A 15,545-nucleotide genomic window follows, 5' to 3' on the forward strand; every position below is an offset into this window, starting at 1 on the left:
AACTCCATGAACAATGCAACAAAATGCTGCCCGGTCTTCTACCATTCCCATGATCAGTTGCCGATCCAGTGTGACTCATAGGGTTTTATTGGCTGATTTTTGGAAGTAGATTGCCAGGCTTTTCTTCCTAGTCTGTCTTAGCCTGGAAGCTCTGCTGAAACCTGTTCAGCTTCGTAGCAACACACAAGCTTCCAGTGATGGTGGCTATGCATGAGGTGAAGTGGTGGGGAATTGAACCAGCTCTCCCGCATAGAAGATGAGAGTTTTACGCTGAAACACAACTGCCCCTATGTGTCTTTGTTGTTGTTACTAGGTGCTGTTGAGTTGGTTCTGACTCATAGCAACCCTATGTACAACAGAACGAAATATTGCCTGGTCCTACTCCATCTTCATGATCGTTGTTATGCTTGAGCCCATTGTTGAAGCCACTGTGTCAATCCGTCTTGCTGAGAGGGCCTTCCTCTTTTTGAATGACCCTCTACTTTACCAAGCATGAAAGCCTTCTCCAGGGACTGATCCCTCTTGATAACGTGTCCAAAGTATATGAGACGAAGTCCTTTAATTTGGGAATGTTTCCATAGCCTTTCTTTGACTTTTATGACATTGATATTTTTGAGAATTACAGGTTTCTGCCCCCACCACACCCCACCTTTTTATTTATTTATTTATTTTATGAAAGTTCCTCATCTTGCGTTTCTCAACTGTTTCCTGGTGATTAGATTGGGGTTACACATTCTCAGCATGACCCCAACTGACTCTTAAATTCTCCTCTGAGTATGATAGCAGTGATTTGAGGACTAGGCCTGCTACCCCAGGCGGTCAACTCACATTCCCTCCTCCAGAGGGCCCCTAGCCCTTGCATTATGACATCCCAGCCCTGAGAGCTGGTGCTGACCCCTGGAGGACAGAGCTCCTGCCTCCACCTCTGACCACTTAAAGCAGAAGCAGCTTTTCCTGCACCCCAGCCCTGGTTCTAGACTTCCCACCTCTCATCTTGGGGAAGATTCCCCAGCCACCGCCTCTCCCATTGCTGTGATGCCAGCAGTAGTACCCCATGTGCTCCCCACCTGGTCCACTGCCAACAGGAAGACAGTAGGCCTGGGCTGCCCGGGAGACCTGTTGGGGCAGTGGGAAAGGCTGAACTTGGAGACATGAATCCTGAGTTAACCGGGCCATGCGACTCTTGTTGTTGTGTGCCATCTGTTACTGAACCCTAGAGGCAGGCCATTGTCTAGTGCACACAGACTTGCCAATTAACTGGACACTGGTCTTTGAGAAAGTAACTTTATTGTAGTGTGCAGAGCAAGGAGCCAGGAGGAAGTTACTCAGATCCGACTCCCTGAGTCATGGGGAGGGCTTATATGTGATTTGGGCAGCAAGATGGCAGCCGTGCAGGCGTACTGGGGACGGAAAATTCTGGAAGACGGTCAGGAAACAGGAGGTGACGTGGTTCTCGTTGGACATTTCGCTTCGGAATAGGGTCCGGCTGATGATTTTCCTTCTGATTTGTACCTCTTGTTGCTGCACCCTATGTTGAGGTCATTCAGCAGTCACAGCTGGCCCTTCTGTGCATATGGGGTGGGCCATATCTAGCTTGGGCTAGTTTAAGGACTAATGGAAATTTACTGCCATTCGTAGGCTCAGGTTACACGTCCAGTTGATTCCAACTCACAGCAACCCTATAGGACAGAGTAGAACTGCCCCATAGAGTTTCCAAGGCTGTAATCTTTATGGAAGCAGACTGCCACATCTTTCTCCCTCGGAGCAGCTGGAGGGTTGGAACCACCGACCTTTCGGTCAGCAGCCAAGTGCTTAACTACTGCGCCACCAGGGCTCCTTCACGTGACTCCAGAGAATCATTTAACCTCTTTGAACTGTCTTTTCCAGAAACATAGTTGCTGTTACCAGTCGCCATCCAGCCAACTCTGACTCATGTCAGTCCCTGTGTGTCAGAGTAGAACTGTGCTCCACAGGGTCTCCAACGGCTGATTTTGGGGGAATAGATCTTCAGGCCTTTCTTCTGAGACACCTTCCCACTGAGAGTATATTAAAAATTGCTTCACGTTGCTTTATATTTTTGCCAACAATTGATTTGGTCAGTCTTTGGATTTTAGCCATTCTGGAGGGTGCAAAGGAGCCCCTGAGTGGTACAAATGGCTAACATGTTTGGCTGCCAACTGAAAGGTTGGAAGTTTGAGTCCACCCAGAGATGCCTTGGAAGAAAGGCCTGGCGATCTACTTCCAAAAAATGAGCCATTGAAAACCCCGTGGAGCACAGTTCTACTCTGACACGCATGGGGTTGCCATGAGTTAGGATCGACTCGACAGCAACTAGTCGTTGCTGTCACACCCGTAATACAGATGGGTCAAGATTCAAACCTCGAATTATCTGACTGCAAAGCCTGTGCTGTTATCACTGTACCAAGCAGCCAGCCTGGGGGTGGATCCCAAGTTCCCTGAATCCTGATCCAGTGAGTTTTTCAGTATAGCAGATTTAGGGCCTGTGGTCAGGCAGAGTGGGGAGTTCATGGAACAAATAGCTTTGGGTGAACATGACCCTCTGACCTGTAGCCAGGAGCACACTGGGCTCCTCATGGACTTCGTGAGGCTTGATGAGAACAGTTAGAACTTCTAGAATCATTTTTCCTATTGCTCCGACTTTGACAAACTAGTCATTCCTGCCTCTTCAATGTCTAAGACCAGCTATTCAGGGCTGGTTCTGCTATAGAGGAGAAATAGATTCAAACCCAAGAAAGTCTCCTGCCTTCTTCAGTTCCTTCCATAGTCTGTGTAAACACCCTGATGCTACAAGCTCCAGAAAAGGAGCCTGACTCTGGCCCTGGGGGATGTGGGGCCAAAGGGGTAGTCACAGAATCCAGGAGCCCCACAGGCTCCTCCTATCCACCTCCCTGGTACAGGCCACAAGTCAGTTAGGAATCTCTACCTTGTTCACACAGAGGTTCACAGAGGCTGTGGCCTGGATGGGAGGAGGGCACTCAGTGGAGACCCCAGGGGCCTGTGAAGTTGACTGCGGATGGAGAGGACAGAGAAAGGGAGGCAGGCTGTTGGGTTTTGTTCTGTTATAGTTTTGTTTTCAGGCTGTTGAGTTTTAAAAACCTGTATTAAAAATTTTTTAACTGATTTCTGGTGACAAAAACACCAGTGTTATTGTTGAAAAACAATCAGTAGTATTTTGGTGAATTTCTTTCTAGTCTGGTTGAGATCAATACAGATAGGTAGGTAGGGTAGGTAGGTAGATGATGAGTGAAGGAAACCCTGGTAGCTATGACAGATAATCTCTCTAATTCTAACTCAACTGAAGTTTATTTCTTACTCATGTAAGTTTGATAGAATAGAGGAGGCTGGGGAGAGAAAGGGGGCTTTCCTCCGTCAAGTCATTCGGGAATCCAGGAGGGAGGATTTCGAGGTCTCCCTGGGCGTTGACATCCACGTGGCAGAGCGAGAGCGCATACGGGACCAGGCCTACAAGTGATGCAACCTTGCTTTTACACCCACGATGGAAACAGAGTTCAGGCCCTCGAAGACGTCATCCTCTGAGGGTGGTAAGAAGCGTTATCCTGCTGTCTGTCATAATAACCAGGGCTAACGCTGAGCACGCTCCAATAGCCCAGCGAGCGCTTGTTAATCACTTTCCAAATGCCATGTCATTTGATCCTCCCAACAACCCCATGAAGTGTGGACACCACTGTTATCCCCACTTTAGAGCTGAGGAAACTGAGGCTCAGAGAGATTAGGTCGTATGTTCGGGATCATACCTGAGCAGGTCAGTGATAGACCTGGGACTTGAATCCAGGTTCTGTGCTGACCACTGCACCCTCCTGCCTCAAGACCCTCCCCAGCACATCCTGATATGACTCCAGAAAAGACGGAACCCAAGTCCTGGCTGAGTTTCCCAGCCCCTGCAGCCTCCTCCCTTTCTGAGCCAGGCCAGGACTCTGTGGTGTCAAGCCTCCAAGCCACAGCCTGCGAGACTGAGCACCTTGTGAGCTGAGCACTCCAGCTGACTGAGCTGGAGTGATTTCCTCAGGGAGGCCTGTTGTTTGGAGGCAGAACTGGGAGCTAAGAAGTGTCGGCACAAGGTGCGAACAGCCGGACGGCGATAGGGCCAAGGATTCTTGGGTTCCAGTTTCACTCCTACCTCAGATTTCCCAGGTGACCTCAGACCCACCTCTGCGCCCCTGGGCTCCAGCTTCCTCATCTGTGCAGCTGGGATTTCAGATTAGTCCACTGGTTTTCGGTCTGGTTCCAGAGAACTCTGTAGGAACCACAGGTCAGCCCTGCTGCCTCCACCCTGACTCAGACAGAGTAGCCAAGTCTTGCACAAAACTATAACCAAACCAGTTACTGTCGAGTTGACCCTGGCTCATGGCAACCCCGTGTACGCCAGAGTAGAACGGTGCTCCACAGGGTTTCAGTGGGTGGTTTTTCCTAAGTAGATTGCCAGGCCTTTCTTCTGAAGTGCCTCTGGGTGGACTTAAACCTCCAACCTTTCAGTTAGCAGCCAAGCACTTAACCATTTGCAGCGACAGACTTCTGCTGCAAAAGTAAATTGAAAAGCCACTGTTCTGGATGGTCTTTAATTCCTGCCAGCCTGTGTTTTCATCAAATCAATTCAGTCATTCAGCTGTTCAACAAACACTTATTGCCAAGACAGAAGTTAACTGCAAAACCACAAGCTGACCCAGTCCTCGTTTTTAGGAAGCCCACAATTCAAGCAGATAACAGAGCATTAAACTAGCTATGATCATGCTACGTGATAAATGCTATTCATTCATTCTTTCATTCAACAAATACGTTTATTAAACACCTGCTGCGAACCAGGCGCTATTGAGGTGTTGGATGTGAGCAAGATAAAGTCCCTGCCTTCATGAAGCTTACATTCTAATCGGGGAGCCTGTCAATAAGCAAGTAAACAGAGAAATACAAAATATACGGTCAGATGCAGAACTGTGTAGTCATGATAAGTAAAGCGGGGTATGGGGGCTGGGCAGGGTCGAAGGCATTTGCTGTTCTAGGCTGACCGGCCTTTGTGGGGTTAAGGTATGATATTTATTTTTCCATTCTGCAATGACAGGGCCAGGGAACCCCATTTATAGGGACTTTAAACCTAGTTGGTGGAAGATGGGGTCTTCAGGGAAGACTTGCTGGAGGAAGAGAATGGCTTTAAGTGGGAATCATGGCGGAAGGTAAGGACCAAAGCAGATCATGGCGTTGAGCATCACGCTGCCCAAGATTGCTGCGTCGGCACAAGAGCCAGTCAGCAAGTTTGGAGGAGGCAGGTATGACAAAATGATAGACCCTCCCGTCTAGATCAGGGGTTGCCAACTCTGGCCCGCCACCTGTTTTTGTAAGTAAAGTTTTATTGGAAGTCAGCTGCATCCATTCATTTACAATAGTGTCTATGGCTGCTTTCCTTACAAAGGCAGAGTTGAGTAGTAGTTATGATAGAAACCATGTGGCCCATGAAATGGAAAATGTTTACTGTCTGGCCCTTTACGGAAAAAATAATTTGCCAACTCCTCTTCTAGATACTTCGTAGATTATGTTGTGGGTGTTGTTGTTAGGTACCATCAAGTCGGTTCCCCAACTCATAGCAACCCTATGTACAACAGAACGAAACACTTGCTGGTCTTAACACCTTCCTCACAATTGTTATGCTTGAGCCCATCCTTGCAGCCACTGTGTCAGTCCACCTCATCAATGGTCTTCCTCTTTTTTGCCAACCCTCTGCTTTACCAAGCATGATGTTCTTCTCCAAGGATAACATGTCCAAAGTACATGAGACGAAGTCTCGCCATCCTGGCTTCTAAGGAGCTTTCCGGCTGTACTTCTTCCAAAACAGATTTGTTCATTCTTCTGGCAGTCCATGGTATATTCAGTATACTTCCCCAGCACCATAATTCAAAGGTGTCAATTCTCTTTTTGTCTTCCTTATTCATTGTCCAGCTTTCGCCTGCATAGGAGGCAACTGAAAACACCGTGGCTTGGGTCAGGCGCGCCTTAGTCCTCAAGGTGACATCTTTGCTTTTGAACACTTTAAAGAGGTCTTTTGCAGCAGATTTGCCCAATGCAGTACGTCGTTTGATTTCTTGACTACTGCTTCCATGGGCTCCTAGATTATAAAACCTTTTTGTTTTAATCCAACCGCTCATTTGATCCTCACAACAGCCCTATGTAACAGACTGAATTTCATTATTATTTCCCATTTTTCAGGTGAGACAACTGAGGCTCAGGGTGATTGAGTGGCTCCGGATCACACAGCTAGTTAACAGGCAGAGGTGAGGCCATCCTACTCCAGTGCTGCTCCCAGTCTTCGTGAGCCGGGCAGGAACGCTTCTGCTCGTTTTTACCTGAAAGAGAGCTTTTCTTCTCTAAGAGAGGTCCTAGCCAACGAGACATGTCTGAGGCCCCCAAATCATTTGCTGCCGAGTCAACCCTGACTCGTGGTGCCCCACGTGTGTCAGGGTAGAACAGTGCACTATAGGGTTTTCAATGGCTGATATTTCAGAAGCAGATCACCAGGCCTTTCTTCCAAGGCACCTCTGGGTGGATTCAAACCTTCAACCTGAAAGGAGCATGTTAACCATTTGCATCACCCAGGTAATCTGCCTGAGGCCCCCAGCCAGCTTTTTAAAACATGATCAACTCCCCTGAAATATACAGATGGCAAGCAGATGTGATTTGGCAAAAAAAAAAAAAAAAAGCAGGCAGAAATAACCAGAAAATGCAGGCTGCAGCCCAGAAGTGCCTCTGTGGGTATTTCCTGCCTGCGTCAGGGCCAAGAGGCTAGCTTCTCGTCCCAGCTCCATGGCTGGCCAGCCACAGGGCTGTGAGAAAATTCCTCCCACCTCTGAGCCCAGTTTCTCCCAGGACAGTTGGACTTGATGAATCCCAGGCCCTCCGTGTGCTGGAGGCAGCTTGCACTGGCCTGTGGGCACCGACTGTGCACGTGCCTTCCCAACTCCACATGCATATTGGTAGCTTGAACTTGAGGAGCCCTGGTGGCACAACAGTTAAGCTCTCAGCTGCTAACCAAAAGGTCACTGGTTCAAATCCAGCAGCGGCTCTGTGGAAGAAAGATGTGACAGTCTGCTTCAGTAAAGATTACAGCCTTGGAAACCCAATGGGCCAGTTCTGCTGTGTCACAGGGGGTCACCGCGAGTTGAAACAATTCTTCGGCACTTAATAACAGCAGTGGAAATTTGCAAATGCTACAAATCAGAGCTTTTTTTTTTTTTTTTTCTTCTTCCCCCTTCCACTTCAAGAGCCAGCTATTAAGCATTTACCAGCAGGTCACTGTCTACAGCCCCTGAGGATCCCAGTATGCATGACTCTGACCCCCACACCGGGCAGAACAGAGTGGTGCCAGAGAGAACACACCATGGACTCAGTTCAGCACACTGGCAGCGTCCTTCATCCCAAGCCCTGTGCCAGGGGCTGGGGAGACAGTGCTGGGGCAGACCTCAGAGGTTTGCTTGCCCACGGTCGCACAGCCTCTGTCCCTGCCCTCAGGAGCTCACAGTCCAAGGGAAGGGACAGACTCTACGATAGTCTCACCAGGAATACGGAGCCTTGGTGGCACAACGGGTGAGCACTCGGCTGCTATCTAAACGATTGGTGCTTCCAACCCACCTAGTAGCTCCAAGGAAGAAAGGCCTGGCAGTCTGCTCCTGTAAAGATTTCAGCCTAGGAAACCCTATGGGGCAGTTCTACTCTGTCACATGAGATCACTCTAAGTTGGAATCAACGTGATGGCACCCAACAGCAACGGGAGCTGGAGCAGGAACTGTCCAGCTATGCCTGAGGGTCTGAGAGGACAAGAAGTTAGCCAGGAGCACTTGAGAAGGGTGTCCCGAGCAGAGGGACCTTTGGGTGCAAAGGCACAGAGGAGTGATGTGAGTGGAGTACAGGGAATGGCCTGGGCTGTTATATGTGAGACTGATGGAGGCAGAACGTCACCCTGGGAAGTAATCACCACGAACTGTGGAAGTCCAGGAGGGCTTCATGGAGGAGGAGGAACCTGAAGGAAAAGTGTTAAAGCAGCAGGAATGTGGGACTGAAGTGAGAGAAAGCTGGATTCTAGCCCTGGTTTCCCACATTCTAGCCACGTGACCTTGGGCAAGTAGCTTAACTTCTCTGAGCCTCATTTTCCTCATCTGTCAAGTGGGCGCAATGAATCTAACCCACCTCACAGAGTTGTTTCAGGAAGTCATTAACATCATATTTATAAAATACATTTGCATTTTTTTATTGTACTTTAGATGGAGGTTTACAGAACAAACTAACTTCTCATTAAACAATTAGTACACATATTGTTTTGTGACATTGGTTCCCAACCACTTCTTGAGAGTGGTTTCCCATTACCAGCCTTCTCGTCCTTGCCCCAGGGCTGGTGTGCCCATTTAGTCTTGTTTTGTTCTATGGGCCTGCCTAATCTTTGGCTGACCAGTGAACCTCAGGAGTGATTTTATTACCCAGCTATAAGGGTGTCTGGGGGCCGTACTCTCAGGATTTCTCCGGTCTCTGTCAGACCAGTAAGTCTTTTTTTTTTCTTTTTGAGTTAGAATGTCGTTCTGCATTTTTCTCCAGCTCTGTCCAGGACCCTCTATTGTGATCCCTGTCAGAGCAGTCAGTGGTGGTAGCCAGGCACCATCTAGTTGTGCTGGACTCAGTCTGGTTGAGGCTGTAGTACTTGTGGTCCATTAGTCATTTGGACTAATCTTTCCTTCGTGTCTGGTTTTGTTCATCCTCTCTTGCTCCTGAAGGGGTGAGACCAGTGGAGTATCTTAGATGGCTGCTCACAGGCTTTTAAGACCGCAGATGCTACTCACCTAGGTAGAATGTAGAACATTTTCTTTATAAACTGTGTGGTGCCAATTGAGCTAGATGTTCCCCAAGACCATGGTTCCCAGAGCCCTCAGCCTAGTAATTCGGTCCCTCAGGGAGTGTGGATTTGTCTATGGAGCTTCCTTGGCCTTGCCTTGTACAAGTTGTGCTGACTTCCCCAGTATTTTGTACTGTCTTACCCTTCAGCAAAGTTACCACTTATCTCTTGTCTATTTAGTGGTTTTCCATCCCCACCCGCCCCCTCCCTACTAACCCTCAAAGGTTCTTTCTTTTTGTGTGTAAATCTTTTCATGAGTTTTTATAGTAGTGGTCTCATACAATATTTGTCCTTTTGTAATTGACTTATTTCGCTCAGCATAATGCCCTCCAGATTCATCCATGTTGCGAGATGCTTCACAGATTCATCATTTTTCTTTATCGTTGCATAATACTCCATTGTGTGTATGTACCATAGTTTATCCATTTGCCTGTCGATGGATAGGTTGTTTCCATCTTTTTGCTGTTGTGAGCAATGCTGCAGTGAACATGGGTGTGGCATATGTCTATTCGCCTGATGGCTCTTATTTCTCTAGGATATATTCCTAGGGGTGGGATTGCTGGATCATGTGGTACTTCTGTTGCTAGCTTTTTAAGGAAGTGCCATATTGTTTTCCATAGTGGTTCTACCATTTTCCATCCCCACCAGCAGTGCATAAGAGTTCCACTCTCCCTGCAGCCTCTCCAACATTTGTTATTTTCTGTTTTTTTGATTCGTGCCAGTAAAGTCAGGGTGAGATGGTATCTGATTGTGGTTTTGATTCACATTTTTGCATTTTGCAAAGTGTCACACAAATGTGGAGGCTGTGTGGGAAATGTAAGGCCTGGGAAAGGCAAGGGGAAGACTTGCCAGATAGGCAAGTGTGGCAAAAGCTTAGAGGCCCAATGCAGGTTACCTATCCTGAGATCACTGATGAGACAGTTTGGCTGCAGAAAGAGTAGGGGAAATCATATGGGAGAGGTGAGCAGGGGCTCAGTCGTGGATGACTTGAATGCCAGGATAAAAGTCTAGACTTGATTCTCTAGGCAGTTGGGTACCATTGATTGTTCCTGAGCAAAGACATACTATGATCAGAACTTTACTCTCAGGAGATGACATACTAGGTAGAGTGGATCAAAGAACAGAGACACTGCAGGGAGGACAGACCTCGGGGACTAGGCTGGAAACAACCAATTTTAAGTACAGGGTGCAATCAAAAGGGAGACTTATCTGGGGCTCCAGCCTGGCTGGCCTTGAGGGGACAGAGAGACCCAGAGCAAGATGAGCAAGATGGAGAACTCCAGACCTTGTGTCTGGGGACTGGCAGGAAAATGGGTTCCTTGCAGAATTGGGGTGGCTCCAGGAAGGGCTAGCTTCCAGGAAAAAGGGGCACACACTTCGGGTTGGCACCGAGCGGGAAAGGACTCCTCAGGTCTCCATGGAGGCCTGTTGGAGTCAGTCTTGGGGTCTTGCTGGGAGCTTGGCATTTGTTCATTCATTTACTCATTCATTCATTCAACCAGCACCACTTCCTGCAAACCTTTGGTGTGCCAGGCTCTGTGCCCTAGGGAGGCAGAGAGAATGGGGCTCATGGGTAGTAGGCAGGACAGACGGGTCGGGTGAGTCCCTACAGGGGGTGGGTGGTTGCTGTTATGAGATATGAACACAGGTGGTGGGAGGTGAGGAGATGGGCCCCAAAGCCCTTCCTGAGGGGTCAGCTGAGGTTCCTCCAGGAGAGGTAGTGGGGGGGAAGGGGGAGGAAGCCTCCATACCCAGAGGACACAGAGCACGGTCCTGGGGGCTTCCTTCCCTTTCTGCCTCCTTCATGCCCCCACGGTCCAGCTTCCCTGTGCGGAGAGAGGACCCAGCATCTCCAAGGCCCCAAACCGCTGGTCCTGGTGGGACCATCCTCCTGGCTGAAAGCCATTATCCTCCCGAGCAGGATCCATCCTCAACACTCTGCACTACAGATAGTGGGCCAAGTGAGTCCTTGTTGTGGGATTGGGGCTCCCAGTGCATTGTAGGATGTTTAGCAGTATTCCTGGCCTCTACCCACTAACTCCAGACATGCAGGGCGGAGAGTGGATTCGCCCCTGTTGTAAACCATTGTTCCAAAGTAAAATGACCGACCCAGATTGTATTCCTGGTGAGTAACTAAAACAAACCAAAGGAAAAAAAATGTGTTCTTAGAGGCAGAATAAAAATCCAGTCAGCCCTAAGCCAACACACCAGGTCCTTGGGGTGGGAGCCCCTGCGTCCCCTGAGGCATGGGCAGTAGGAACAGAACACCTGCAGAGGGGACACCAAATCAACATTGAGCCCCCACTTCAGGTTTTTCTGTCTTCAACGCTCTTTTGCATTCTTAAGCTTGCTTCTTCCTGGACCCCTACTCTCCCTGTTAGCAGCCACTCCCCATTCACGCCCCACCCAGCTCCTGGAAACCACCAGTCTGGTTTCTGCCTCTATAGATTTGCCTTTTCTGGACATTTCATATGAATGGAATCATACCGTATTTGCCCTTTTGTGTCTGGTTTCTTTCCCTCAGCTCAGTGTTGTCAGGATGCATCCATGTCATCTCATGTATCAGTGCTTCATTTTCTTTTTATTGCCAAATAATAGTCCATCGTGCGGATATATCACATTCTGTCTGTCCGTTCACAGCTGGTAGACTTTGGTTTGTTCCCATTTTTTGACTTATAAACAACAATGCTGTGAACACTTTGGGTAGGCATGGGTGCATATTTTTGTATCTTCTGTGTCTTTATGTGTAGCCCTGTTGGTGCAGTGGTTAAGAGCTCCGCTGCTAACCAAAAGGTAGGCAGTTCGAATCTACCAGCTGCTCCTTGGAAACCCTGTAGGGCGGTTCTAATCTGTTAGTTCTCTTGGGTGTATACCCAGGAGTGGAATTGTTGAGTCATAAGGTAACTCAAAGGAGCCCTGGTGGCGCAAAGATTAAGTGCTCAGCTGCTAACTGAAAGGTTGGCGACCAACCCAGCGACTCTGCGGGAGAAAGACTGAGCGATCTGCTTCCATAAAGATTATAGCCAAGTCCCTGTGGGACAGTTCTACCCTTTTGCATGGGGTCGCTAAGTCAAAATCAATTTAACAGCACTTTTTTTTTTTAACAACAACAGAGGTATATCCATGGAAGATAAATAATATTTTAACACAGTATTTTAAAAAATGACCACGAAAAGATCTATGATGAACAAAATACCAACATTTTCAGGAAAGACAGGCTGCTGTCTGTCTATTTTATGGCCCTGTGATACTCTGCAGGGGGGACCGTCATTTCCAGTCAGCCCGTGGTTCCTGGGCTCACGTTAGTTTAGAAGGGTTGACAATGGCGTAGGAACAGATTGGGCAACTCAGGATTTTACTTATAGTCACTTTTTTCTTTTCTTTCTTTTTTTTTTTTTTTACCGTAGAGCATTTATTAACTTTTCATACTTGGTTCAAAGTATGGGAGGATATTTAGGTAAGTGTTTATAGGAACACACATTTTCCCTTTTGCCTGGAGCCCCGTTATACCTCAGCACAGCACTGACCACCTGCTTCATGTTATCTCATGTGAGAGGTGGGTTGGGGACCCAGTGTGGCTGTTCCCCACTGTTCTGAGCTGCACTGCCTGCTTCATGGCTCAGTCAAGTTCTCATTTTCCCCAGCACACTCACAGAGGTATACCAGGATGCCCGCTGAGGGCTCCAGGAAGATCCATCCCTGTTGGAATTCATATCCAAGAGGTCCAGGCTTTGGCCTTGTGTGTCAAGTGGGCAGTCTTCAGAGCCAGCCTAGCGCCAAACTGGGGAAGCATCTCTGGGACTACCTACCACCTTCTTTTCTGCCCTTTTTCCTTTACAAGGTCCCCTCTGCCTACCCTTCAAGGAATTATTACTGTCAAGATGCCCTGAGCCCTGGACATCTCCTACTCATAGCAGTCCCATGTGACAGAGTAGAACTGTGCCATAGGGTTTCCTGGGCTGTAATCTTTACAGCAGTAGATCGCCAGGTCTTTTCTTTAGTGGAGCCACTGGGTGAGTTCGAGCCACCAACCCTTTGGTTAGCAGCCAAGTGCTTAACCGTTGCACCACCGGGGCTCCTTTTTACAAAGGTGGTGGTTGTTGTCTGCCGTCGAGCCAGGGACAGATGACCCAGTAAGCAAAGTACACGAGAGCTTCCTTGCGCTTATTTACTAATGTGGAGTGCAGAATTTCACATGGGTTTCACAACATCAAAAATGTGGTCAGATGTGGTGAAACCCATGTGAAATTATACACTCCAGATTAGTAAACAGCGCAAGTAATCCCGTGTGTACCTTTCTTACTGGTTAATCCACCCGTGCGTCGGGTCGATTTTAATTCATAGTGACCCTATAGAACAGAGTAGAATTGCCCTATAGGGTTTTCTAGGTTGTAATCTTTATGGGAGCAGATGGCCGGGTCTTTCCCCCACGGAGCCACCGGATGGGTTCAAACTGCCAACCTTTTGGATAGCAGCAGAGTGCTTACCTGTTGCATCACTTTACAAAGGTGGTTGTTGTTGTGTGCTGTCAAGTCAATTCCAACTCATAGTGACCCCCTACTGAACAGAGTAGAACCACCCCGTAGGGTTTCCTAGGCTGTAATCTTTACAGGAGCACATTGCCAGGTCTTTTCTCCTGAAGAGCCTTTCAGTTAGCAGTGGAGCACTTAACCATTGTGCTACCAGATGACTTATTCCTTCCAGGAGTGTTACCAGTTTAAAATGAACTCTCCGGAAAGGGTGCTGCTTAACCCAAAAGAATGAAGGTTGGATGGTAGAATTTCAGACCTTGGGTTTTGTTTTGCAGGTGGGGGAGAAGGCATTGTTAAAGGGGACAGGACTCTTCCAAGGGGACATCAGTGTCAGGCAGACGGCTGCCTTCTGGGGGAGCCCATGAATAAACTGCTGTGAACTTTGTCCTCAAGCTGGCTTTCACAGGCAGGAGCTGGGAAAGGGGAAAGGGTTAGGGGTTCCACCCACTCCAGTGACTGCATCTTTCTCAGTTCCTTCTGCGTAAGCCTGGACTCTGTCTCTGGCCTCCCCAGTGAGGCTGACCTGTGGCCCATGTCCCCAGAGCCGTGAGAGAAGGGGAAAGTTCCTCTTCTGGAGAGTGACCATCCCCCACCTGGCAAACCACAGCCCCGTTCCTGGGGCCTGGGAGTGGTTCACAAAGAGGGTGCCCCACTCACTACGTTTGCCTCCCTCTCCTCCCAGGCAAGCCCTATGGGGCCGATGACTTCCTGCCTGTGCTCATGTACGTGTTGGCCCGCAGCAACCTCACTGAGATGCTCCTGGATGTGGAGTACATGATGGAGCTCATGGACCCCGCCCTGCAGCTGGGGGAGGGTAAGTCACCGCCCTGGGCCTTGCCCGGCCTCCCAGGCCCCTAGCACCTCCCAACCTAGCTGGACCAGGGAACACCAGGCAGTTCAACAAGCACCTCCTGGATTCCTGGTTCGCTCTGAGCTCTAGGGACCCGGGGTCTCATGGACTGGGAGGGTAGATGGGCTGGTAAACAGATGATGATGCAGAAACAGTGGGATGCTCAGAGGGTATGGGAGCACCTTACCCAGGTCATGCAGTCAGGGGAGGCTTCCTGGAGGAGGTGACAGGAGCATAGTGAGGGTAACGAATGCCCAGAGGAAATCTTGAAATTGCCCCCCCTCCAATTTCAAGATGAATAGAGGTCAATAGCAGCCACATGTCGGCAAAAACGCCCTCCTCCTCCTTGTCCAGCAGCCTCGATCAGGCACCTTAGAGATTTGTGGCGCCTCTAAATGTCATTCTGTACCTTATCTGTGCCCCCTTGGACTTGCACTTGGGGGCAAGTGCCCTTCTCTGCCCTCCCCCACCTCGTCCCCAGTACACCTCCGGGAGGTGACACCTGAGCTGAGCGTTGAAGGATGAATAGGAGCCAGCCAGACAAAAGAAGGGAAAGGCATTCTCCCCAAAGGGAACAGCCAGAGCTGGGAGTGTGACTACTGAGGCTGCAGCAGTGGTCAGTGGCCGTGGTCAGGTGTCACAGCGGAGGTGATGGTCAGTTCTGAGTCGAGGGATGCCCCCGGGGGCTCTCAACTGCCTTCTCCTCCAGCCGTGGGCCAGGTCCTCTGTCAGCGCAGGGATGCTAATGATACAGGCAAAGGGATGAAGGCGAGTGTGGTTTGCTCCACCCTACTCTCAGTTTCCCTTCCTCTTTCCTCCTTCCCACCACTTCCCCCTGCCCATTTAGCTTCAGCTGCCCTCTGCCAAGAGCTCCCTGGGCCTCGTCATCTGAGGTGCAGCCAGCCCAGATAACAGCTGTGAGGGAGCCCCAATTGTCCTCTGAGACTTCAGCCTTGAAGGATGGAGCGAGAGTCCCAGACCCCAGTGTCCTCTGTGGGCTTTGTTGTTCTCAAGATCAGAGGTCCACTTTGCATCTGTTTGCATTTTTAGCATGTACCAGTCCCTGGGGTAACAGTTTGATGGTGAAAGGCTCTGTGAGTTCTTGGCTTCTCAGAGGAACGTGTTAAGGCCATGAAGTTTACCATCATGTATAGGTTTGGCTGTGGGTCTGGGACCTCCAGGAACTATGTTTTCTCCTCTTTAGTAAAAATTAATTTTCCTGCATTTGGGACAACCTGTCTTCCAAGAGATCCAGGAA

General features: G+C 49.1%; 1 protein-coding gene across 1 annotated transcript in view; it reads left to right on the forward strand.

Annotated features, from left to right (window-relative positions):
- Positions 1-15,545, forward strand: part of RIN3 (Ras and Rab interactor 3) — a 152,261-nt gene that overhangs the window by 121,906 nt on the left and 14,810 nt on the right. Inside the window, exon 8 of the mRNA XM_049899486.1 lies at positions 14,120-14,251. Coding sequence (XP_049755443.1) covers positions 14,120-14,251 — 132 coding nt within the window. The remainder of the gene's footprint in view (positions 1-14,119; positions 14,252-15,545) is intronic.

The sequence above is a fragment of the Elephas maximus genome, chromosome 10 (assembly GCF_024166365.1).
Source record: "Elephas maximus indicus isolate mEleMax1 chromosome 10, mEleMax1 primary haplotype, whole genome shotgun sequence".
Taxonomy (NCBI): Eukaryota; Metazoa; Chordata; class Mammalia; order Proboscidea; family Elephantidae; genus Elephas; species Elephas maximus.